Raw genomic sequence first — 22,207 nt, forward strand, 5'->3', positions numbered from 1 at the left:
ATAGGAAGAGGAGGGCCATCTGGAGACTGCAGGGAAGCAGGGAGGGATGTCTACTGGGCAGAAGTGAAGATACAGAGAATGTGTGTTAGTTAGAACTGTAAGGCAGCACGTGATGGGTTTCAGTACGGTGTCTTCACATGTACTCATCACCTTCTTGGAGAACTGTTTGTGGCCTCTGGCCTCTGCATGGTCTTGGGTTAGTGGGCAGAGAGGCAGAAATGGCAGTTTTGTTGGTGAAGGAAGACAAGTATGTCGGGATCTAGATCCACATTACAGCCAGGGACTCAGTGGTCAGACCCAACGCTAACTTTGCTTACAGGGTAAGGACCCTGGTCTGCTGATTCCTAGTCATTGGCAGATGAGTAAATAAATGAGGTAATATGTGGAGACCTCACTAGAATGATTAGTTCCATTAAATTAACAGCATTTATTTTTAAATTATGGAGGTAATATAACATTGTTAAGGTATCCTGTGACATATACAACTATAAAAAAATAAATTAGCTTATCCTGGCAGTGGTGGCACATGCCTTTAATCCCTCAGGAGACAGGCAGGTGGATCTCTGTGAGTTTGAGGACAGCCAAGGCTACAGAAAGAAACTCTGTCTCCAAAACAAAACAAAAAAACAAAAAGCAATGCCATCAATCAGTCAATCAGTCAATCAATCAAATAAATCAGCTTGTTGGGTCTGACATGAGATAGGGACAGAGGTAGAGTAGCTCGGGCCCAAGGGGACAGTGAGGCACTTGGCTTTTGAAAACTGCCGTTAATAATCCATTTGAATGTGATATCTTGGGGATCAGAACCTGGCCTGACACAAGAAGCCGAAGAGAGTGAATGTGGGGACCTTTGCCACTGCAGAGCGTAGAGCTGTTCTTTACCAGCTTTCTCTGTGTGAGCTCGCCTCCATTGCTGCCCTCCTTTGCTGTTTACCTGGCCCAGTGGGAGACTGAATTCCAGACCCTAACCATGTGGATTTGGACCTGAGTCCAGATATTTCTGGGGAGGGTAACACAGAAAAGCAACGGAAAGTGTGTGTGTGTGTGTGTGTGTGTGTGTGTGTGTGTGTGTGTGTGTGTGTGTGTGTGGTGGGGGAGTTGTTCATGTGAAGGCTGTAGGCAGCAGATCATTTTGAAGTAGCATTTGATGCTTGGGGACCTGCTGAGCTCTCACATTTTAGGGGTGAAGGCAGTGATGGTGGGGGTACAGGGGAGAAAGAAGTGTCAGGACTGCTAGAGCAGTGTACTCCAGTGCTGAGGATTTGTGGGGGGACCCGTCCTTGGGTACTAGCTGGTCTTAACTGGCCCCGGTGAATCCGGGGAGCACTAGGACCCAGAGGCCAGCATGTTTCCTGACAGTCTAGAGCAGCACTAGCGCAGAGTGAGACTCATCAGCTGGCAAGCGGGGTTCAGTGTCTGGGCGCAGGAGCCCTTCCTTGGGCAGTGGTCCTCAGTCCCATCATTGCCCCTGCCCTGCCGAGGGAGCCCATGGATGGAGGGAGGTCTGTGCCTGGCGGCTTCTGAGCCGGTCCCTGCAGGCCCATCACCCTGACCCCTCCTGCCTAGGTTTTTGCCTTTTCTCTCTGTCTTTGGCTAGCTGGGGGAGGGGGGGAGTCCCGGTGAACAACATGGCCCAGAGCAAGAGGCACGGGTACAATCGGGTAAGTAGCCTCAATCAATGTGGGATGGCCTGGGAGGGCTGCCTGTGGGCATCACTGGTGTGGGGGCTGGGGAGAGAGGCTGGCCCTCAGCTGAGGCACTCACACGCTGGACCTCCAAGCAGCCTTCGGAGCTCTGATACTCGGAGGCTGGACAGGCCCCCCCCTCCCCTGAGTTGGACCCTAACTGGGACCCTCTAGGCTTGACCTCTGATTCCAGCTGGTCTTGAGGCTGGGGGTTTGTGAGGGGTCCAGTGTGTCTCTGACTGGGCTGTGGGTCAGAAGGCCTTGCGGTGAGGCCCTAGCCATATATGTGCTCTGCTGTCTGTCTGCTCTCTTCTGTCTGAGAGGAGATTTGTGTCCACCGAGACAGCCTCCTGGTTGGGAGAGGTGTGTTGGGAGGTGTGGGAGGGTCTTTTCCGAGTTTGTGTCCAGCCTCGATGTCACTGGTAGTTTCCTTCATTGTTAAGCCCATAGTGTCCACATTGTCCCAGGCATGATCTGAGGTCCCCACACCCCCAGGAGCTGTGTCCCCACCTTACTGGCTGGGCTTTTTGAGGAAGGGAATTAGCAAGTGACAGGATGGGACGTGTTTTGACTTCCCTGGCTCTGGCAGGGCTCCTTTCTGAAGCCAGCAATGCTGAGTATGGGGGGGGGTATCAAGAAGGACCCCCTGGATTCTTTAGACCCATGGGGTCACTTTTCCTTGCTTTATTTGTTTGCTGCAAGCTCTCTGGCTCATGGAACAGCTATTGCTAAAAATGGCTTAGGTGTGATTTTCCTCCGAATCCTGGTCTGATTTGGGACCTAATTTCATGTGTTCACTCGGCACGGATGTGTGAGAAGCCGGGAAGTTCCCAAGGACGGGTTTTTGTGTGTTCCCTTACCTGCCCGCGGGATGATGATGATGATGGTGATGATGATGGTGATGATGATGATGGAGCAGGGTCTGCAGACAGTTGAGGGGCTAATTTGAGGAACTTGGTTTGTTTGGCCTGTGTTTTCTTCTTGTGACAGCACGAACTGGGGAAGGTCTCCAGAGCCTGGGGGAGATAGAGCAGGACAAGGACCAGGAAGAGGGAGTGGATGGTGAATGAATAGGTGGAGTCAGCCATCCAGGACTGTCATGGTGCACATGTGGATGGAGTGAGACAGGGGCTGTGTCAGAAAGAGGGATGGTGACTTGGGGGGGGGAACTGGAAAAGGTTCAATCTGTGCCTGAAGAGAAGAAGTCTGGTTGGGTGTGTTGGTCTATGGCTGTGATCCCAGCATTCAGAAGGCTGAGGCAGGAGGATTGTAAGTTCCAGACCAGCCTAGGGTAATACCAACATTCTGTCTCAAAAGAACAATAACAAAAATTTTAAAGTGTGTGTGTGCATGCATGCACGGGCGCGCACGCACACACACGCACACACACACACACACACACACACACACACACGTAGAAGAAAATGGGTGGAGTGAGGTGGAGAATCCAGAGAAAGGCATTTGAATCCCCAGGAAGACAGGACAGTGGACAGGGCCACCACTGAGCCACAACTTTCTCAGCTCTGGTCCCTGAGACAGGGTTGTGGGGAACCTGGTCTGAATTGAGCTGTTTGCTTGTTCTTGCTTCCTCTGCCTGGGGGCAGTACACCCAAGCAGCAGCCATATGGTGACGTTCAAAGATCTACCAAGGAATCCTGATTTGTTATACAATTAAAATCTTAAGAATTCTAGGAGATTCTAAAGGATTTTGGAATATCTTTTAAATTCATTTTTATTTTTAAAGATTGTTGTTACTGCTCATTGTTGTGACATTTTTCCCCTTGAGGTTCGTCTCACTTTAGACTATATTGAACTGGAACTCACCCATGTAGTTCAGGCTAGCCCCAGCTCATGATAACCCTTTCTGAGCTTCTTAAGTGCTGGGATTACATGTGTGAGCCATCAAAACAAGCTGTTTTTCTTAAAACAAGGTCTCATTACGTAGCCCAGGCTGGCCTTTAATTTATTATATATAGCCCGGGTTGGCCTCAAACTCATGGCTATCCTCCTGCCTCAGACTCCTGGGTGTTGAGATCCTAGGTGTAAGCCACTATACCTGACTTTGGGGAAATTTTGGACATGTCACTGATGTTTTTCAAAGGGCAATTTGTGGACTTACTTCACCCTAAGAATTATTAGAATTTTCTCAAGGGCCTGCCTTGAGAAAATCCCTCCCAGGGTCCTGGGGTTATCTGAGGGAAAGGAATCTATGTACACCATGCTCTTATGTCCATGAACTTTATTTCTCTAAGAGTTCTGTCTACAGCCTCAGTTCCATCCTGACACTCAGTTCCTCTCTGTCCCTCTTTCTGTCCCTCACAGCCCTAGTGATAGCTAAGCTCCTGGGCTTTCCATCTCATCTTTGTCCCCGTTCCTTCGTCCTCCATCTTTCTTTCCTTGCTCCAATCTGCCTTACCACCTACAGAATCTCTGCCTTTTTCTCTTCTCTCCTGCCATGGGCTCTGTCTACCATCTACAGGAACTGCCTTGTCCTTTCTCTCCCGGCCTGAATCTCTATAGTATATATTCTTGCAGCCCACTGCAGAGCATGGCGTTTGAGGAGATGACTTGTGGTATTTCCTCAGTCCAGGATCGCGTCTCCAGCCTCTGACTGTGTATGTCTGCAATGTCTATTTTCAGACTCCGAGTGCCAGCAGGATGAGTGCGGAAGCAGGTGCCCGGCCCCTGCGGGTAGGCTCCCGTGTAGAAGTGATTGGAAAAGGCCACCGAGGCACTGTGGCCTATGTTGGAGCCACACTCTTTGCCACTGGCAAATGGGTGGGCGTGATCCTGGATGAAGCAAAAGGCAAGAACGATGGCACTGTCCAGGGAAGGAAGTATTTCACATGTGATGAAGGCCATGGCATCTTCGTACGCCAGTCCCAGGTAACTCACCGTGCATGTGTGTTTGTGTGTTTCTATGCACACACATACCCGCACGTACATCTATCTGTTTCTTGTGACACTAGCATATAGGTACTCCATTTTCCTGGGTGGGACACAAGGCTGTGGCTGGGAGAAAGGGAAGCCATCCCGTACTTGGGCTTGCTTGGGAGCTCAGAAGGGACCCATAGTACAGGCATTCTTGATCTGACTGCAGTGTCTGGTCTTTGGCTTTAGATCCAAGTATTTGAAGATGGAGCAGATACTACTTCCCCAGAGACTCCCGACTCTTCTGCTTCAAAGGTCCTCAAGAGAGGTACTAGCTACACACTGAAGCTGCAGCTTCCCATCCACGTGTTCCACCCATCTGCTACCAACAGGGCGTCAGCTCTGTGCTTCCCCGTTCTGTTCTCCCATCCCACTGAGGGGGTCTTTCCCCTCGCCCTCTGTGTAAATGTACTTTGTTGCTGTTTGCTTTCTACAGAGGGAGCGGATGCAGCTGCAAAGACCAGTAGACTGGTGAGTGGTTTGGGATGGAGGGAGACCTGGGGCTAGGCCGCTCAGAGCGGTAGATGGGTTGGAACTGAACTAGCTGCGTAACCTCTTCAAAAAGGACATTTTCTGGGTATGAGTTGCTCCATCGGGACTAGAATAAAGGTGTCAGGAAAAAGTGGTAGGGTCAAATAGGATTGAGCTGAGGGAGATTGGAAGGACAGGCCTAACCCGGTAGTGTAGCCAGCTTCCTGCCTCTGGTCTCCAAAGATGCCAAGACCTGAGGTTTAGGGCAGGGTCAGGTGGAGTGTAGCGGAAGAAGGAACCCCTCTGCTCACAAGTGTTATAAGATGCATACAGAGCCCTTTCCAGCTCCGTTGCCTCTCCTCTGCAGAGGGTTGGGAGTGGCCCTCCGGCTTCTCTGAGCTGGGGTGAACATCCTAGAAGCTGGCCCTTGAGGGACCCCTTCTTTGCCCAGGGCCTGAAGCTTGCCCGAATTCCTCAGCCCTTGCCTGTGCTCACCTCAGTTGGTATTAACAGCCGTGCACAGGATGTCTGGCCAGCAGTCTGTTCTCTAACTCTACCCTTTCCTGCTCCTCACGCAGCGGGGACTGAAGCCTAAGAAGGTGGTGTGTTTACTATTTGTGTTTGGGTGGGTGGGTGGGTGGGCTATGAGCCCATCCTGCTCTCCTGCATGCTCCCCATCCCCAGTGTGCATGCATGTGGGCAACCGTGGGGCTGGGATGGCTAGAGGAAATGGCAGCTTGTCCTCCCAAGTGCCTTTGAGGAGAACAAGGACATCAGGTTCGGGGACCAGGCCAGGGCCGCACTCACTAGAGACAGTTTTCCCCTGCTCTAGACCTCCAGTTAGAGACTCCAGGTGCCCGATGGCAAAGCACAGTGTCTGGTTCCAGTGAGTTCTTACGTAGCCAGACTTAGGGGGGATGGCTGGGCATATTGGAGGAGCTGGGGAGAGCACCAGATGTAGACTGTTGTGCAAGGAGGAGGGGTCAGACCGCTGAAGAGCAGTCTGTCTGCCTTTGAATCAGTGCTGCCACAGTACCCGCCTTGCTCTGCCAGTGCCTTTCACTGACCCCTCATCTAGTCCGTGTCTGGGCCCTCACTTCACCCCAGGGTCTTGACCATGCCCCACTCCCCCAGACTTTTCTTTAGGTCTTTTGAGAGGGTCTCATTTTGTAGCTCATACTAGTCTGGAAGTCACTATGTAGACCAGGCTAGCCTAGACCTTGTGGCAGACCTCCTGCCTCAGCCTCTTTAGTTCTGGGATCCCATGTGGACACCACCATGCCCAGCTCCTCTCCATGGACTTTTAAACACTTCATTTGCTGCCATGACCACTTCCTCACACCAGCCCTTGCCTTGGGCCTCTGCCCAAGTTCTTCCTGCCCTGCATGTGCCTGTCTGAGCCGCGTGTGCAGTACTGTGAGCTCCTTGTCGTCAGGCTGCCTCAGGCCTTTCTGACGTTGCACGGGAAGCTTCTGGACTGGGACGGTGGGAAGGGAGAAGAGAGCACCTTTTCAACTCCTGGTGGGCCTCAAAAGGACTTGGGAGTCTCACCATGGTAGAGGCCACATGCTAGTACTTGTTCTTGATCCTGGGTCCTGGGTCCTGGCAGGAATAGGACTCTAAGGCAGATAATGCTGTAAAGAAAGAATGCTGGGCACATTCCAGATGCTTCTTCTCCCTTGATTTCTGTCTTGTGGTGGGTGCTCCAGTTTCAGGTCAGGTCCCTGACTAGAGAAGAGCATGGCGCTGCTGCAGTGTAAGTGAGACTGGGAGAGTTGTGGCTGCAGGCTGACATGACCCTGGTGGGGTGTGAGCAGTGCCCATGTCCTGGTGATGTGTGACATCACAGCCTCAACTGCTTATGCGAAAAACTGTCGGCTGCTGGGTGTCCCTGCTCTCTCCAGTCCTACACCCAGCTGGTTCAGTTAAAGCAGATCGGTTAGCCAGAGTTGCCCCTGGCGTCCCACACAGAACAGGGAAGTAGATCCAGATCAGAAACCAGTGTATGTGTGTTTATGTGGATGGGTGTTGTGCTCCCATGTCTGAGCAGTGCCTGAAGAGGGTGATGGATGCCCTGGGACTGGAGTTACAGATTGTTGTGAGCCACCAAGTGAGTGCTTGGAATTCAAACTGAATCCTCTGTATGAGCAGCCAAGGCTCTTTAACCTCTGAACCATTAGCTCCCAAAACCAGTGTTTTGAGAGGGAGGCAGGACAGAACATGGGTGCCTCTAAAAATACCTTCCCTCTCTAGAAAGCTTTAGACACAGGCGTTCATCTCTGGATAGCTTGGAGAGGTGAGGGAAGAGCCCAACACTGTTATTAGAGCTGTTGCTGCTGCCAGTGGCATGTCCCAGGACTCCCTAATCACTGTGTACTCTTCAGAGCTGGAGCTGGGTGCTGGAGGGGTGCTCTGACTATGTGTTCCTGATAAGAGACGTTTGTGTAAGAGACGAGGACCTGATGAGGTTGTCAGAGGCCAGAATTAATTATGAGAAGTTAATGGAGCTGATAGGCCCACTGTTCCTGCCCACAAATTCCCTGGCTCCATAAGGTACCATTTCTGCAACGGCCACTGGCCCAGCTTTTTGAAGCAAAGTCTTGGAGGTGGAGGGGAAGAAGAGGGCGGAGCTAGAACCTTGTGTTTGATGGGGAGGAAGGTCAGCTTTGCGCAGGATTTAGTTCCATCCGGAGGAGGAGGAGCCACCGGGTTCTGGGTGGTTGCTAGGTGACCTAGGAGTGGTAGCTCCACCCCCATGGAGCCGAGGAGGGTGGGTGCATGACGTCAGGTGGAGCTGCTGCTGCTGCTGCTGCTGCTGCGGCCACTGAGGCTGCCATCAGCTTAAGCTGGCGACCTGGGCCAAGCAAGGCTCCCGAGCCTGCCGGAACCTGCCGGAGCTCGCAATCGTCTGCTATCTTGCTGCGCACCTGCCAGGGCCTCCGTGTCACCACAGCAGCCTTTTGCGGCCCGGAGGCTGAGGCTGCATTGTTGGGATTTGATGCACTAATCTCCTGTCTCCGCCGCCTTTCCCTCCCTCCCTTCGTCCGTCTTTCCTCCCTGTTTGTCTGCCCTCCTCTGTCCACCCTCTCTCTCCTCTTCCTTGCATTCTGTGGTTTTCCGCAATGATGAGACAGGCACCGACAGCCCGAAAGGTACTCTTGCTTGCTCTGGTCCTGCTGCCGGGTTGCCAGGGCGATGGAATCAGGCTGCTGGGGTGGGGGCAGGGGCTGATTGACTTCATCAGTGTACCTGGCTGGGGGAGGAGGGTAAAGATGAAGGGGAGGGGGCAGGGAGAGGTGTGTGCCACTACTGTGCCCCACCCCTGGACATCTGTTTCTTGATCTACTTGCTTTGGGCTCAGATTGAGTCTTTCCCAGGCCTTATACCCAGTGGTCTCACAGGCCTGGGCTTCAGGCGGTCGTTACTGCAGGCACACTTGGGAGGGTTTCCTGGGGTCCAGCCTGAGGCAGCAGGCTGGGTGTATCAGTGCTTGAAGCAGGCCTACTTACCAGCTTTTGCTTGTTCTCCCAACATCCGCCTCCCCAGAGTTTTTGCTAGGGAGTTAGTCAGGGTAGAACGGGGACCCACGGCTGTGGTGAATTAGTCCTGACTAGAGGGTGGACATTGGTCTTCTTGGACTTAATGTCTGCTGAAAACAGTTCAAGCAGAATCTTGTCTCTGCGAGAGCCCTGAGGCACAGCCAGCAAGCCTCTGGGAGTTGGGGCTAATTGCCCCTTTGCCACTCCGAAATACCCCAAAGGCCTCCTGGGTTGCTTCTGGAAGATGGATCCTGAGTGCTCTGCCCACCCCCACTGCTCTCCTCCAGCTGGGAGGGTTACTTTGCTGAGCTGTGGGCTTTTACTGATGCGGTATTTGGAGTCCTGACACCTGAGCCCTCTGCCTTAGGGATGGGGCCTGCTGCAAGACCAGGACCTGAGGGGCGGGGACACACACACACACACACACACACACACACACACACACACACACACGCACACATAAGATGATAGCCTTGTTCTGCCTTTGGGATCTGAGTTCCCGTTTCTGAGTGTATCATGGGCCGGGTCCTGGGGTGTCCTCTCTAGAGTCTAGCACTTGATGGAAGAGGCTGATTTGGGACGGTCCTTGGGAGTGGTGTCTGGGCGGGGCCTCTAGGCTGGAGTGGGAGATCCCTCACAGAAGGACAGTCTCTGGAGACCTTCCTGCCAGCTGCTGCCTTTGCTGTGCTGTGGCTCAGCGTAGGGGCAGGACTTGTGGGATCTGCAGGGTATCTGAAGGGGTGAGGCCTGCAGGCTTGGTTAAAATGAGTGCAGGACAGGGCAGCGGGAGCTGGGGGTTCCTGGAGTAGGTGGGTGACTCCTGAGGGAGGCAGTGGGAGGGGTTGGTGGGGCTAGCTCCGTCTGCTGCTGCTGCCGCTCTCATTGCTGCTTCTGTCCTCCTGCCATGGCCCTCTCTTTCCTGACTCCTTCTCTTCTGGCTCCTGTTGCCTGTCCAGACCACAACTCGGCGGCCCAAGGTGAGAACAAGCAGGTCTCCGTAAGCCACTGCCGAATGCACACACGTTTCGGGCATGTGCATGTATGTGGCCATGCATGCTAGCAAGTAAATGTTGGTTACAGTGTACGTAGGGTTCTCTTTGAGGCTGGTAACTGGACCCTCCTGGGGAAATGATTGCTCATCTTTTTTTAAGGTTTATTTTTATTTTATGTGTATGAATGTTTATGTATGTATGTATGTATACCATATGTGTGCCCTCAGAGAGGGTGTCAGATCTGCTGGGAGTTGTCATGTGAGGGCTGGGAATCAAACCTGGGTCCTCTGGGAGAGCAGCTAGAACTCTCTTAACTGCTGAGCCATCTTTACAGCCCTGGCAACTTCTAATCCTTAAGAGGCCATCGTAGCCAGTAGATTGAGTAGGAAGAGCAGAAAGAGGCTACAGCTAATCAGGACAGGCTTTGACATCTTTAAAGGGTGAGATTAGAAGAGGTGAGGATCTTGGCAGTGCACAGTATCTGAGTGAGGGGGTGAGTGTCTGAAGACCTGGGGTGGGAGTATTTGTGGGTACTCTGTGGTTTCTACATGTCTGCTCACCAGGGGAACTTTGGGGTTCAGCATTGCCAGAGCAGCACTGTCTACCACTGTTCTACTTCCTGGAAGCTAGCCAGCTCCCCACTCCAGGGTACAGGGGCCTGGATACTGTTACTTAACTAGAACTTTGTCCTGGGGAGGAAGTACAGGGGTACACTCTACTTGCCTTGTTTCCAGGGTAGTCTATCTACAGTTCCCAACTCAGCCCAGTAGCCTCTAGGATCCCTTGGCGTAGACCAAAGGAGTGGTACTCAGCCGACTCCCAGACTAGGTAGCACTTACCAGGGAGCTGCTTGACACCACATTTTGTTCCAGCCCTCTGAGAACGCGACAATTGAGAACAACCTCTAATCTGTTCTTCGCTTCTGGGAATGACATTGAGGCTCTTTTTCTCTGCTGGGGGAGTTGGACATGGGCCCAGCACAAGGATGGGAATGGGAGTATTAAGAAGTTGCTAGAATGATCACGTGTGAGGTCCAGAGGGGAGTTCTGGGGAGTAAGAGCCTGCTCTGAAGGTTAATGGCAGAGCGAGGAGAGTGTGGACACATTGCCAAGGGAGGAACTTACAATCTTCTGCCCCCCATCCATCCCGCCCTCCTCTTCCCTGCTGTCCTTTGTCCTGTGCCTCTGGACTCTCACTGTCCGTCCCTCCGCATCTGTGGTCTCATTGTGTCTTCTTCTCCGCTGTGTCTTCTGACTCCTCTACTCCATCCCCTGCTCTGCCTCTTCTTCTGCATCCCATGTTCTGTTCCCTCTGTGGCCTTGTCCTCTTACAGCCGACTCGCCCAGCCAGTACTGGGGTGTCAGGGGCCAGTAGCTCCCTGGGCCCCTCTGGATCAGCATCAGCCGGTGAACTGAGCAGCAGTGAGCCCAGCACCCCAGCCCAGACTCCGCTGGCAGCGCCTATTATCCCCACGCCAGCCCTCACCTCTCCTGGAGCAGCACCCCCACTTCCTTCTCCCTCTAAGGTAAGGGCGGAATCAAGGTGCCAAGGGCCTGTGACCCCTGTTCAGGTGTTAGAAGCATCCCCAGGGTTGGGGATGGCCTGGAATCAGAAAGCAGTAGTAGACACATAGCATGTGGCTCTCACTCTTGGCTGGGCTGTCCTTTCCTGCCTGCCTTTTTACCTACTCCATAATAGCGTGCCACGTCGGCCTCTTAGATGTCTCTGTGCCACTGGCTCTTGATGGTCAGTCCAGGAGATGTTTGCCTACATTCTTGTCTTGGCTACAGCTCCGTTTTGTTAGGGTAGGGCAGGGACTGTGCACAAACCACCGACCTCCTCTTGGCAGGAGGAGGAAGGGCTGAGGGCCCAGGTGCGGGACCTGGAGGAGAAACTGGAGACTCTGCGTCTGAAACGGTCAGAAGACAAGGCGAAGCTGAAAGAGCTGGAGAAGCATAAGATCCAGCTGGAGCAAGTGCAGGAATGGAAGAGCAAGATGCAGGAGCAGCAGGCAGACCTGCAGCGGCGCCTCAAAGAGGCGCGGAAGGTGGGTCTTGGGATGAAGCTGGAGCCGGGGAGGTGAGGGGCCAGGCTGCGGTGTAGGGTGCCTTGGGAGAGAGGGCAGCATGGGACTCAACTCGGCTCCGGCTCTGCCTACCTCCAACCTCCAGGAAGCCAAGGAGGCGCTGGAGGCAAAGGAGCGCTACATGGAGGAGATGGCAGACACAGCTGATGCCATTGAGATGGCCACTCTGGACAAGGAGATGGCTGAAGAGCGGGCTGAGTCCCTGCAGCAGGAGGTGGAGGCGCTGAAGGAACGTGTGGATGAGCTCACCACAGACTTGGAGATCCTCAAGGCTGAGATTGAAGAGAAAGGTAAGGGACCAGGAACAGTGGGGGCCAGCTGGTGGAGTAGGACCAGCATGAACACTCTGCTGCCCTCACAGGCTCAGACGGGGCTGCATCAAGCTACCAGCTCAAGCAGCTGGAAGAGCAGAATGCCCGCCTAAAGGACGCCCTGGTGAGGTAGGCCTCCCTCTGGCCCTCTCCTACCCGAGTGTCCGAGTACTCCTTACCTGTGATTGACACGTCTTTCCACCATCTCTCTCTCCTCTCCGGCTCCCTCCCTTGCCCCTTCCACTTCTCCACAGGATGCGAGATCTCTCCTCCTCAGAGAAGCAGGAGCATGTGAAGCTCCAGAAGCTCATGGAGAAGAAGAACCAGGAGCTGGAGGTTGTGAGGCAGCAGCGAGAGCGTCTTCAGGAGGAGCTGAGCCAGGCGGAGAGCACCATCGATGAGCTTAAGGAGCAGGTCTGAGCGCATCCCTCCCCAGGCCCCTGGACGACGCTCCACTGCCCTCCCCCTCCAGCCCTCCAGCAGCAGCACTTCTCCCTGTCCGTTACCTTTAACACAGGTCGACGCTGCGCTGGGTGCCGAGGAGATGGTGGAGATGCTGACTGACCGGAACCTGAATCTAGAAGAGAAAGTTCGGGAACTGCGGGAGACTGTGGGGGATTTGGTAAGAGAAGAGCAGATCCCTGACTTCTGACCCTGGTGGAGAGTATTGGGAAGGGACCTTCTGAGAGAGATTGACATCAGACGCTTGAGCAGGGGTTGTGGTAAGGGAAACATGTGGCCCTGCCATCCTGACTGCCCGTGCCCTCTCCCAACTCTGTGGCATCCAGGAAGCAATGAACGAGATGAATGACGAGCTGCAGGAGAATGCGCGTGAGACAGAGTTGGAGCTCCGTGAGCAGCTGGACATGGCAGGGGCCCGAGTTCGGGAGGCCCAGAAGCGTGTGGAAGCAGCCCAGGAGACAGTTGCTGACTACCAGCAGACCATCAAGAAGTACCGCCAGTTGACCGCACACCTGCAGGTGCCTGCTCTGCCCCTGCTCACGATGATCGATGATTGTGCTCGGCTCCCAGGACCCACTGTGCTTCACTGTCTGTCCCCAGGATGTCAACCGGGAGCTGACGAACCAGCAGGAAGCGTCTGTGGAGAGACAGCAGCAACCACCTCCCGAGACTTTTGATTTCAAAATCAAGTTTGCCGAGACCAAGGCTCATGCCAAGGTCAGCAAAGTGGGCCCCCTGAAGTCAGGGGTGTCAGAGAGCCCGGCCTGGGGGTTAGCAGTGGGCTGACATGGTGTGGGTTCTGGACTCAGGGTGCTTTGGGTGATAGTTGTGGAAGAATTCTGGCCTGGGCTCATCCGAGAGACAAAGGCCCTGGTGAAGCAAGTCGTGGTTCTGCAGCTCTCCCTTCGAGCTGAGCCCTCCTCTCTGTCCACCCCACAGGCCATTGAGATGGAGTTGAGACAGATGGAGGTGGCTCAGGCCAACCGGCACATGTCTCTGCTGACGGCCTTCATGCCTGACAGCTTCCTCCGGCCAGGCGGAGACCATGACTGTGTCCTGGTGCTGCTGCTCATGCCCCGCCTCATATGCAAGGTAAGGCCAGTCAGTCGCATGTGCAGCAAGCAGTTAAACTTGGTGTGAGCCAGGCATTGAGGATGGGAAAGGAAGGCAGCAGGCACCATCTGCCCACAGAGCTCACGAGGTAGCAGAGGTATGCTCAGGAAGCAAGGTCTCAGTGAATCCAGAGCCAGCTGCCACATTGGGCTTCTGTGCATTCCGTCCACCTTGTGTGTGTACAATTATTTTCTCATTGTTTCCTGAAGAATCCAATGTAGCCGTGGCACCACTTAGCTTGTGTTGGGTATTATCAGTAACCTAGAGGTGGTTTAATGTATACAGGAGTGTGCACATGTTGACATGCAGCTCCTCTGATTTTACATGAGGTACTCAAACATTGATTGTTAGTGTATACAGGAGGGTCTGGAAGCAGTCCCCTCCAGATAGGAGCAACTGTCCAGGAAAGAGAAGTAGCCTTGTGAGAGGCAGTTGCAGGTCCGTTTTGGGCGAAGGTGAAGGTTACTGAAGGAATAACATTTAAACTAGACCAGAAGTAACCAGGAGTTAGCTAGGGGCTAAATGGCAGATTTTGAGCACAGCAGCTTTATGTCACATGGTTCTACTGCCCTCCAGTCTCTTGGCTATCCGTAAGCTTCTGGCATCATGACCCTGCTCCTCTGTGAACCTCCTGCCAGCCTGAGAGCTGTTTCTGCTTCTCTTCCATGTGTCTCCATACCCTGCACATAGTTGTTTAGCTGTGTCCGGGGTTCCTGGGTCTGTGTTCTTCGTCCTCTTCTCCCAGTTCCAGGACCCTGATCTTCCTTCCTACAGGCAGAGCTCATCCGGAAGCAGGCCCAGGAGAAGTTTGACCTAAGCGAGAACTGTTCTGAGCGGCCTGGGCTCCGAGGAGCTGCTGGGGAGCAGCTGAGCTTTGCTGCGGGCCTGGTGTACTCGCTGAGTCTGCTGCAGGCCACGCTGCACCGTTATGAGCAGTAAGAGACGCCTCATCCTCCCTTGCGCCATGGTCCAGGATTGGCCAGGACAGAGCTAGTGTCTGGAGACCTTGGCCTCACAGAGCCCTTCTCTGGTCTTTAGTGCCCTCTCTCAGTGCAATGTGGACGTGTATAAGAAGGTGGGCAGCCTCTACCCTGAGATGAGTGCCCACGAACGCTCCTTAGATTTCCTCATTGAGCTGCTGCACAAGGATCAGCTGGACGAGACTGTCAACGTGGAGCCCCTCACCAAGGCCATCAAGTATTACCAGGTCCGGGGCCAGAATTCAGGCTTGGGGAAGCGGCAGGGCAGGAGGAGACGTCTAACTAAAGGGAGTTACTGCCAGGGTATGCAAGGTTCTGTGTCTGTAGTTGGCTGCTTGAGACCTAGTTTGCTCTGCTTTTTTTTTTTTTTTTTAATTGTTGTTTGGGGTAGTTTGTTGTTGTTGGAGGAGATAGGCCTAGTTTTTTGTTTTATTCTTTTGAGACTGGGTCTCATGTAACCTAGGCTGGCCTTAAACTTGCTATGTAGCCAGTGATAACCTTGAACTCCTGATCCTCCTGCCTGCATCCCAAATGCTGGGATAATAGGTCTGTGCCATCATGTCTGGATTAAAAAAAAAAAAAAAAAAAAAAAGATGTGTGTGTGTGTGTAGTGTATGTGCACTCGTGTATGTGTGTCTGCGTGCCAGTGTCCATGTAGAGGTCACATAGGTCAGCACGAGGAAGTTAACTCTTTCCTCCCACCTTGTGGGTCTTGAGGATTGAGCTCTGGTTGCTTGGCTTGTGAGCAGGTCTCTTTCCTGCTTAGCTATCTCACTGTCATTTTTTTATAAGACAGCGTCTCCCTGTAGCTCAGGCTGGCCTTGACCTCTGATGCTTCTGTGTGCCTCCCCAGTGCTAGGATCATGGGCCCACACCACCAATCCCAGTTCTCATTTGCTCTGATGTGAACTTGCCTTGGGGTGCGGCTGCCTGGAGGTTAGTTTGGGAAGAGGACAGTCTCTGGGCCCTTGCCCTTCTGTGGGCTAAAGGCTCTCTCTGTGTCGCTCCTTCTTAGCATCTGTACAGCATCCACCTTGCTGAACAGCCCGAGGATTCCACCATGCAGCTGGCTGACCACATCAAGGTGACGTGTGTAGATCATGACTAAGGTTGCTGTAGGGATGAGGGAAGGATGTCGGGTCAGAGGTCAGCGGCGGTAGAGGACCCCTGTGTGTGTACAGTCATCAGAGGGTGGGACTTCTTAGAGAGGATGATGGGACAGAAGAGCTCACGTTAGGGGCTAAGACCATGTGTTTGTTTCTGCACAGTTCACCCAGAGTGCCCTGGACTGTATGAGCGTGGAGGTGGGGCGACTGCGTGCCTTCCTGCAGGTGAGGCTCATCTAGATCTGAGGGCTTCTTTCTGCGCTTCCCCCACTTCCCTGGTGCTGACTTGGCTCTGCCTGTGACCTTTTCCTGTGTAGGGTGGGCAGGAGGCAACAGATATCGCCCTTCTTCTCCGAGACCTGGAAACGTCTTGCAGTGACATCCGCCAGTTCTGCAAGAAGATCCGTAGGCGAATGCCGGGGACAGATGCTCCTGGGATCCCGGCAGCCCTGGCCTTCGGATCACAGGTTTAGGGCTGAGATTGTGAGGGAAGGAAGCTTAGCAGAAACGGGAGGGCCTCTCACATAAAGCTCTGGATCTGTCAGCGGACTCAGTTGGGAAGCTAGGAACTCTAATGCTGGAGCAGGTGGACTCTTGACTCTAGCCCGTCACGCAGGTATCCGACACGCTCCTCGACGGCAGGAAGCACTTGACGTGGGTGGTGGCTGTTCTGCAGGAGGTAGCAGCTGCTGCCGCCCAGCTTATCGCCCCGCTGGCAGAGAATGAAGGGCTGCCTGTGGCGGCCCTGGAGGAGCTGGCTTTCAAAGCAAGCGAGCAGGTTGGCCTGGAACCTTGGGCTGTGGGGTTTGAGGGGGCAGTGGCCATCGCGGCCCTTCCACACTTGCCCTTGGCTCCGCAGATCTACGGGAGCCCCTCCAGCAGCCCCTATGAGTGTCTGCGCCAGTCATGTACCATCCTCATCAGCACCATGAACAAGCTGGCCACAGCCATGCAGGAGGGCGAGTACGATGCAGAGCGGCCACCCAGCAAGGTGGGGGTTTCTGGGGACCCAGGGGCCTGCAGAGGTGCAACTTGCAGAGCTGCCCTGGTTGTGGAGGGTGAGGAGTCTGGAGGGAGGAGCATCCTGTGACTGGATGTCTCTGAAAGCAGGGCACTGATGATCCCTTCCTCGGCCTCCAGCCTCTGACCACCCTGTCTTTTAGCCTCCTCCGGTTGAACTTCGGGCTGCAGCCCTGCGTGCGGAGATCACAGATGCTGAAGGTCTGGGCTTGAAGCTTGAAGACCGAGAGACGGTTATCAAGGAGTTAAAGAAGTCGCTTAAGATTAAGGTGCGGAGGGCTGGAGAGATGGACTGTGGTTAAGAGCACTGGCTGCTCTCGAAGGGATCCTGATATGATTCCCAGCACCCACAGGGTGGCTCATAACCACCTTTAACTCTCGTCTTAGGGGATCCAGTGCCCTCTTCCAGCCTCTGAGGGCACCAGGTACACACATGGTACACAGACATACATGTAGTCAAAACACCCATACACATAACACTAAGTAATTAAGAAATTAAGATGAAGCCTGGGAGGTATAGCAGGACTGGGCAGCAGCAGGTGCTGGCAGTGGGGATCAGTGTGGTGTGGGAGTCAAGGAAAGAAGTGGAGCCTGCAGCTAGGGGTCATCAGGGAGGGAGCCCCACGTCCCATAGCATGACCCAGTCGTGGGGCTCTGGGGAGGGTGTGGGGAACTAGAAGTGTTACCTCGTCCAGGGGGAGGAGCTGAGTGAGGCCAATGTGCGGCTGAGCCTCTTGGAGAAGAAGCTGGACAGCGCTGCCAAGGATGCAGACGAGCGCATCGAGAAAGTCCAGACTCGGCTGGAGGAGACTCAGACCCTGCTGCGGAAGAAGGAGAAGTCAGGCACCATCCCTGGGGCCCAGAATCCTCCACGCTGTCTTCTGTCGGCCGCCCTCTGTTGCTAGTGACTCCTTTGTCCTTGGAGTCTGCTACCCACTTTTCCTTCCCCAGTGTGCTCCACTGCATTGCTCTGACTGTAGCTGGGGCCTGCTGTCAGGGTGGAAGGAAAGTCCTGTGGGGCTGTGAGGAAGGGACAGGCCCGAGCCCAGGTTCTCTTTCACAGAGACTTCGAGGAGACCATGGATGCGCTCCAGGCTGACATCGACCAGCTGGAGGCAGAGAAGGCCGAGCTAAAGCAGAGGCTGAGCAGCCAGTCCAAGCGCACAATTGAGGGGCTCCGGGGCCCCCCTCCCTCAGGCATCGCTACCCTGGTCTCTGGCATTGCTGGTGGTGAGTACAGTGGCTCAGAGGAGACTGACAGTCCTCTCTCGTGGCCTCAGTTTGACTTCAGGCGCCTCTACCCTAGGTCTTCAGCCAAGAACGCACTTGCCCAGCTCCACTCTGCCTGCTCTCTCCATGTTTTCATTTGCTGTGAAGAGGCGTTTAGAGAGCCGCTGAGTAACATAGCATGTTAGCAAGACTGTCAGTGAAGTCAGAGTAGCGACTGAGTTAGGCTCTAGAAGCTGTCCCTTTGGATCTGCCATCTGGCCTTTCCATCTCTGCCATATTCAAGACAGGCCGGGTTACACTGCTGGAGTGTCTAGCCTTGCCTGAGGCCAGTGTCTGGTGGTCCCTCAGCGTGCCTGCTCCATTACCTCGTGGGTCTCCATGGCATATTCCTCCAGTTTTGCTCATGGCTTCTGTTCTGACCTTTAGCCTCTTAGTATGGTCAGCAAGCCTCATGTGGAGTCTCCTGTCTTCCAGGATGTTTCCCAGGCCCTGGGTAAGGCAGAGGCCGCTGCCTCTTGGTTCTCTTTCTCCTTCAGTTCTGTGCTTGACCTCTTCACCCCCAGAGGACAATCTCTTGGCCCCATAATTAAACCCCAGAGTCTCTGGGCTTTCTACCTGCTCACCTCACCTGTCATAGATACAACCTGATGCAGGGAAGTGACCAAGTACCTTTGTGACATTTTACACCCACAGCTCCGTGTTCTTTGGGAGAGAATCTTTAGACTCACCATTTTGTGTTGTTCTAGTATAGGCTCTTAAACAAATTCTGCTTCTAAGTTAATGAAACACCCCATCAGAAAAGGTCATTTGCCTGGGAGCAAGGCAGAGTGCCTGTGTCTTCTCCCTGAGCTCTGCAGCTGGCGAGCACACGGGGTGCAGAGGTGCAGCCTCTGGAGCGTGCCCCATGCCGCTGCTCTTGGAGAGAAGCAGGAGGCAGGAACCTCACGCCCAAGGGCTTCCTGCACTGCACTCACGGCCCGTTCTCTCTCGGTGTGCACTGACTCGGGCCTCGTCCACCTTTGCTCTCTCACACTCCGCTCTCACCCCAAGGCAGAGGCAGGCTCTTAGAGAGGAGGTTTTGGCCATGAGGAAAGGGTCTTGTGCATGTCATGTCCAGAGTCCTTTGTTTCGTCCTGCACTCCCATATCGTCTAACCCCCCCTCTCTCTTTCTGCTCCCCCACGGGCTTTCCTGCACACAGAAGAACAGCAGCGAGGTAGAGACTCCCTCTCCCCCCACCCGGCTGGGGTTTCCCAAGGCCACTGGGACTGGGGACAGCATGAGGCTTCTCTCCCTGAGCCTTCAGAAGTTGGGGAGGGAGGGAAGAAAAGGGAGGAGACAAGTTTTCAACCTCTGCAGCAGCCAGGGCTGATGACATCCTGTGTGATCTTCACAGGGGCCACTCCTGGGCAGGCTCCAGGCGCCTTGCCAGGCCCGGGGCTGGTGAAGGACTCGCCACTGCTGCTTCAGCAGATCTCTGCCATGAGGCTGCACATCTCTCAGCTCCAGCATGAGAACAGCATCCTCAAAGTAAGGCAATCATGGGGAACACGGGGCTGGAGCTTGGAGCATGTCTGCCCATTGATGGGTAGCAGAGGCTACCTCCCACCTCTTGCCACTCCTTCTGTGCCCTCCCACATCCTGACAGGGAGCCCAGATGAAGGCGTCATTGGCCGCTCTGCCCCCTCTGCACGTTGCGAAGCTTTCTCTCCCACCCCATGAGGGCCCTGGTGGTGAGCTAGTGGACGGGGCCCTGTATCGCAAGACCAGCCAGCTATTGGAGACGCTGAATCGGCTGAGCACGCACACCCATGTAGTGGATATCACTCGAGCCAGTCCAGGTATGTGCTTCCACTTTGAGATGGTGGCTACGGCCTCGGCCTTTCCCAGGCTCGTCCTAGCTGTGTTCTTTGACCTCCAAATTCCGTTCCCCTGACTTTCATTCATATTCTCTTCATACCCCACCTATCTCTCCTTTCTTTCTTCTCTATGGGGACTGAACTGAAGGCCTCAAGCTAATGCTCTGTAGCGCCAGATTTTCACTTTTTAAGTTTTTGTTTGTTTTGTTCTTTGAGACGGGGTTCCTCTGTGTAGCTCTGGCTGTCCTGGAACTTGCTCTATAGACCAGGCTGGCCTCGAACTCAGTGATCCACCTGCCTCTGTCTCCCTGAGCACTGGGATTAAAGGCGTGCGCTAACATGCCTGGCACTTTTTAAAATTTTTTATGTTTAGTTTTGAGACAAGGTCTCAGTAAGTTGCCCAGGCAGGCCTTGAACTTCCTATCCTCTTATCCAGTCTCCCAGTAGCTGGGGTTCTAGGCTTCTCCACCAGACCTAGCTCACGCTTTCTCTCTGGAGTGCCTGTGCTGTGTGGGTCCATACCAGTGCTGTGACCATGTAGTTCAGCTGCTCGGATGGAGCACAGCATCCTCAGCATCCCTCCCTCTTCACAGCTGCCAAGAGCCCATCAGCTCAGCTTATGGAACAAGTAGTTCAACTCAAGTCCCTGAGCGACACCATTGAGAAGCTCAAGGTCAGTCACACCCTGCCTTCCCACACTGAGCTCTCCTGGCTCACCCCTGGGGAGAGCCAGGCACTTGTGGGGGGGGTCTCTGGGCCTGCTCCATGCTTGAGGCACATTGGGGAGCAGGTGGGAGGGAAGGGGACTTCTCACCAAAGTGCCCGAGTGGGATCTGCTTTAGGCTGGTGAACCACCAGTGCTGGCCCAGCAGTTCTTTCGGATGTGCGGCTGCAGTTCCTGCCAGCCGAGACCAGGAGAGGGCAGAGTATTTGCCAGTGGTTTCTCAGAAGCCAAAGAAGCTGAGCTAGGCCTTAAAGAGTGAAGGGGTACAAAGCATGGAGGGGTGCTGGGTGGGGACTGGGTTAGAGATGAGAGCCAAAGTGTAGTGATAGAAAGCTAAGTCCCCTGAAACTAGTGTCTCTGAAGCAGGGCAGGTCTCGAACTTCCCGCCGGGTCCCCTGAATGAACCCTGTCTTCCTCCTCCTCCTCCTCCTCCTCCTCCTCCTCCTCCTCCTCCTCCTCCTCCTCCTCCTCCCCAGGATGAGGTCCTCAAGGAGACAGTAACGCAGCGTCCCGGAGCTACTGTCCCCACTGACTTTGCCACCTTCCCTTCATCAGCCTTCCTCAGGGTAAGGGGCATACGGGGCAGGATGGTGGCACCATGCTGGGTGCCCCGTGGTTCTCCCTGTCTTCCCGGGACTTGGAGTCGCAGGCCCAGCCGCACACCTTACTTTGCCTGGCAGGGCCAAGTCTTACCTGCACAGAACCCCAGAGCGCTCTCAGCACTGAGAGACTGGGCTATCCCAGCACCTAAGTAACACCTGCCCTGACTCTTATGCCGGGAGGGACTCAGGTTACCTCGTCAGACTCAACTCCTGTCTAATTTCAAAGATGTCACTGTGGTGTCAGAACCCAGAAGCCTCAGTTTCCAGGGGCTGCCAGTGCCAGTACCCAAGGACCCTTCAGTGGCCCATAATCAAGTCAGCCCTGACCTGAGGTCCCCTTTCTGTTCCCAACCCAAGGCCAAGGAAGAGCAGCAAGATGACACAGTCTACCTGGGCAAAGTGACCTTCTCGTGTGCGGCAGGCCTAGGACAGCGACACCGCCTGGTGCTGACCCAGGAGCAGCTGCGCCAGCTTCACGGTCGCCTCATCTCCTAAGCTCCTTCCCTGCTATCCCCTGACCCGCAGCCCCTGGCACCACTGTCCAGTGCACAGCCGCCTCAGCCACTCCTAGGTTGAATCCGTGGGCTAAAGCTCTTGCCTGGGTCAGCTTTGCCAGGTCTGGTCAGGGTCCTGCTGCTTCCGTAATCTGGGTTTGCCTATCCACCCTGGCCTCTTCCTTAATTTGCTGATCAGCTGCTCCCTCTTTCCTGAGGGGCCTCAGGGTATTGGGGGGGGCATTGGAGCGGGGGCTGATACCCCTCCACTCAAGATGGAGTGAGGTCGCCCTGACTGGGGACTTCACCCCTTGATTAAAGCATCTTGTACTTCACTGCTTTCTCTGTGGTTCTCTGATGGGACTTGGGCCAGCTGGTTCAGAACGGGTGGAGGAGGATTGCCTAAGAAACTGGATGGGCTAAGGCCTGGTGAGGGATGAGACTGCCCTCAAAACATGTGCAGTAAGCTGCCCTGAGCGGAAGGGCAAGGGGTGCTCGGTGGGAGGGTGGGAGCCCTGTGGGAGCCCCGTTCAGTCTGTTCCACTCCCACTTCCTGGAGCTGGAGTGATCCAGTCTTTCTGATGCATTGACCATTGTCTTTCC

At 54.4% G+C, this 22,207-nt stretch overlaps 1 protein-coding gene across 7 annotated transcripts in view; it reads left to right on the top strand.

Moving 5' to 3' along the window:
• The window catches only part of Dctn1 (dynactin subunit 1), a 33,861-nt gene extending 11,922 nt beyond the window's left edge, over positions 1–21,939 (top strand). The window contains exons 1-32 of one of the 7 annotated variants that reach the window (XM_036181040.1): positions 1,357–1,661; positions 4,326–4,571; positions 4,806–4,884; positions 5,053–5,087; positions 5,666–5,686; positions 8,222–8,239; positions 9,583–9,603; positions 10,952–11,143; positions 11,468–11,665; positions 11,790–11,994; positions 12,066–12,144; positions 12,270–12,429; positions 12,533–12,637; positions 12,804–12,995; positions 13,078–13,194; positions 13,417–13,569; positions 14,365–14,525; positions 14,629–14,797; positions 15,586–15,654; positions 15,839–15,901; positions 15,994–16,143; positions 16,293–16,454; positions 16,536–16,667; positions 16,840–16,965; positions 17,392–17,534; positions 17,760–17,926; positions 19,127–19,141; positions 19,322–19,455; positions 19,574–19,766; positions 20,378–20,457; positions 20,985–21,074; positions 21,468–21,939. In XM_036181040.1, coding sequence (XP_036036933.1) covers positions 1,629–1,661; positions 4,326–4,571; positions 4,806–4,884; positions 5,053–5,087; positions 5,666–5,686; positions 8,222–8,239; positions 9,583–9,603; positions 10,952–11,143; positions 11,468–11,665; positions 11,790–11,994; positions 12,066–12,144; positions 12,270–12,429; positions 12,533–12,637; positions 12,804–12,995; positions 13,078–13,194; positions 13,417–13,569; positions 14,365–14,525; positions 14,629–14,797; positions 15,586–15,654; positions 15,839–15,901; positions 15,994–16,143; positions 16,293–16,454; positions 16,536–16,667; positions 16,840–16,965; positions 17,392–17,534; positions 17,760–17,926; positions 19,127–19,141; positions 19,322–19,455; positions 19,574–19,766; positions 20,378–20,457; positions 20,985–21,074; positions 21,468–21,605 — 3,846 coding nt within the window. In that variant the 5' untranslated portion in view covers positions 1,357–1,628 and the 3' untranslated portion in view covers positions 21,606–21,939. Of the gene's footprint in view, positions 1–1,356; positions 1,662–4,325; positions 4,572–4,805; positions 4,885–5,052; positions 5,088–5,665; positions 5,687–7,168; positions 8,240–9,582; positions 9,604–10,951; positions 11,144–11,467; positions 11,666–11,789; positions 11,995–12,065; positions 12,145–12,269; positions 12,430–12,532; positions 12,638–12,803; positions 12,996–13,077; positions 13,195–13,416; positions 13,570–14,364; positions 14,526–14,628; positions 14,798–15,585; positions 15,655–15,838; positions 15,902–15,993; positions 16,144–16,292; positions 16,455–16,535; positions 16,668–16,839; positions 16,966–17,391; positions 17,535–17,759; positions 17,927–19,126; positions 19,142–19,321; positions 19,456–19,573; positions 19,767–20,377; positions 20,458–20,984; positions 21,075–21,467 lie in introns of those variants that run through there. The other 6 variants (XM_036181042.1, XM_036181041.1, XM_036181043.1 and 3 more) reach the window with 6 other exon arrangements.
• Positions 21,940–22,207: the final 268 nt, after the last annotated feature.

The sequence above is a fragment of the Onychomys torridus genome, chromosome 3 (genome assembly GCF_903995425.1).
Source record: "Onychomys torridus chromosome 3, mOncTor1.1, whole genome shotgun sequence".
Lineage (NCBI taxonomy): Eukaryota > Metazoa > Chordata > Mammalia > Rodentia > Cricetidae > Onychomys > Onychomys torridus.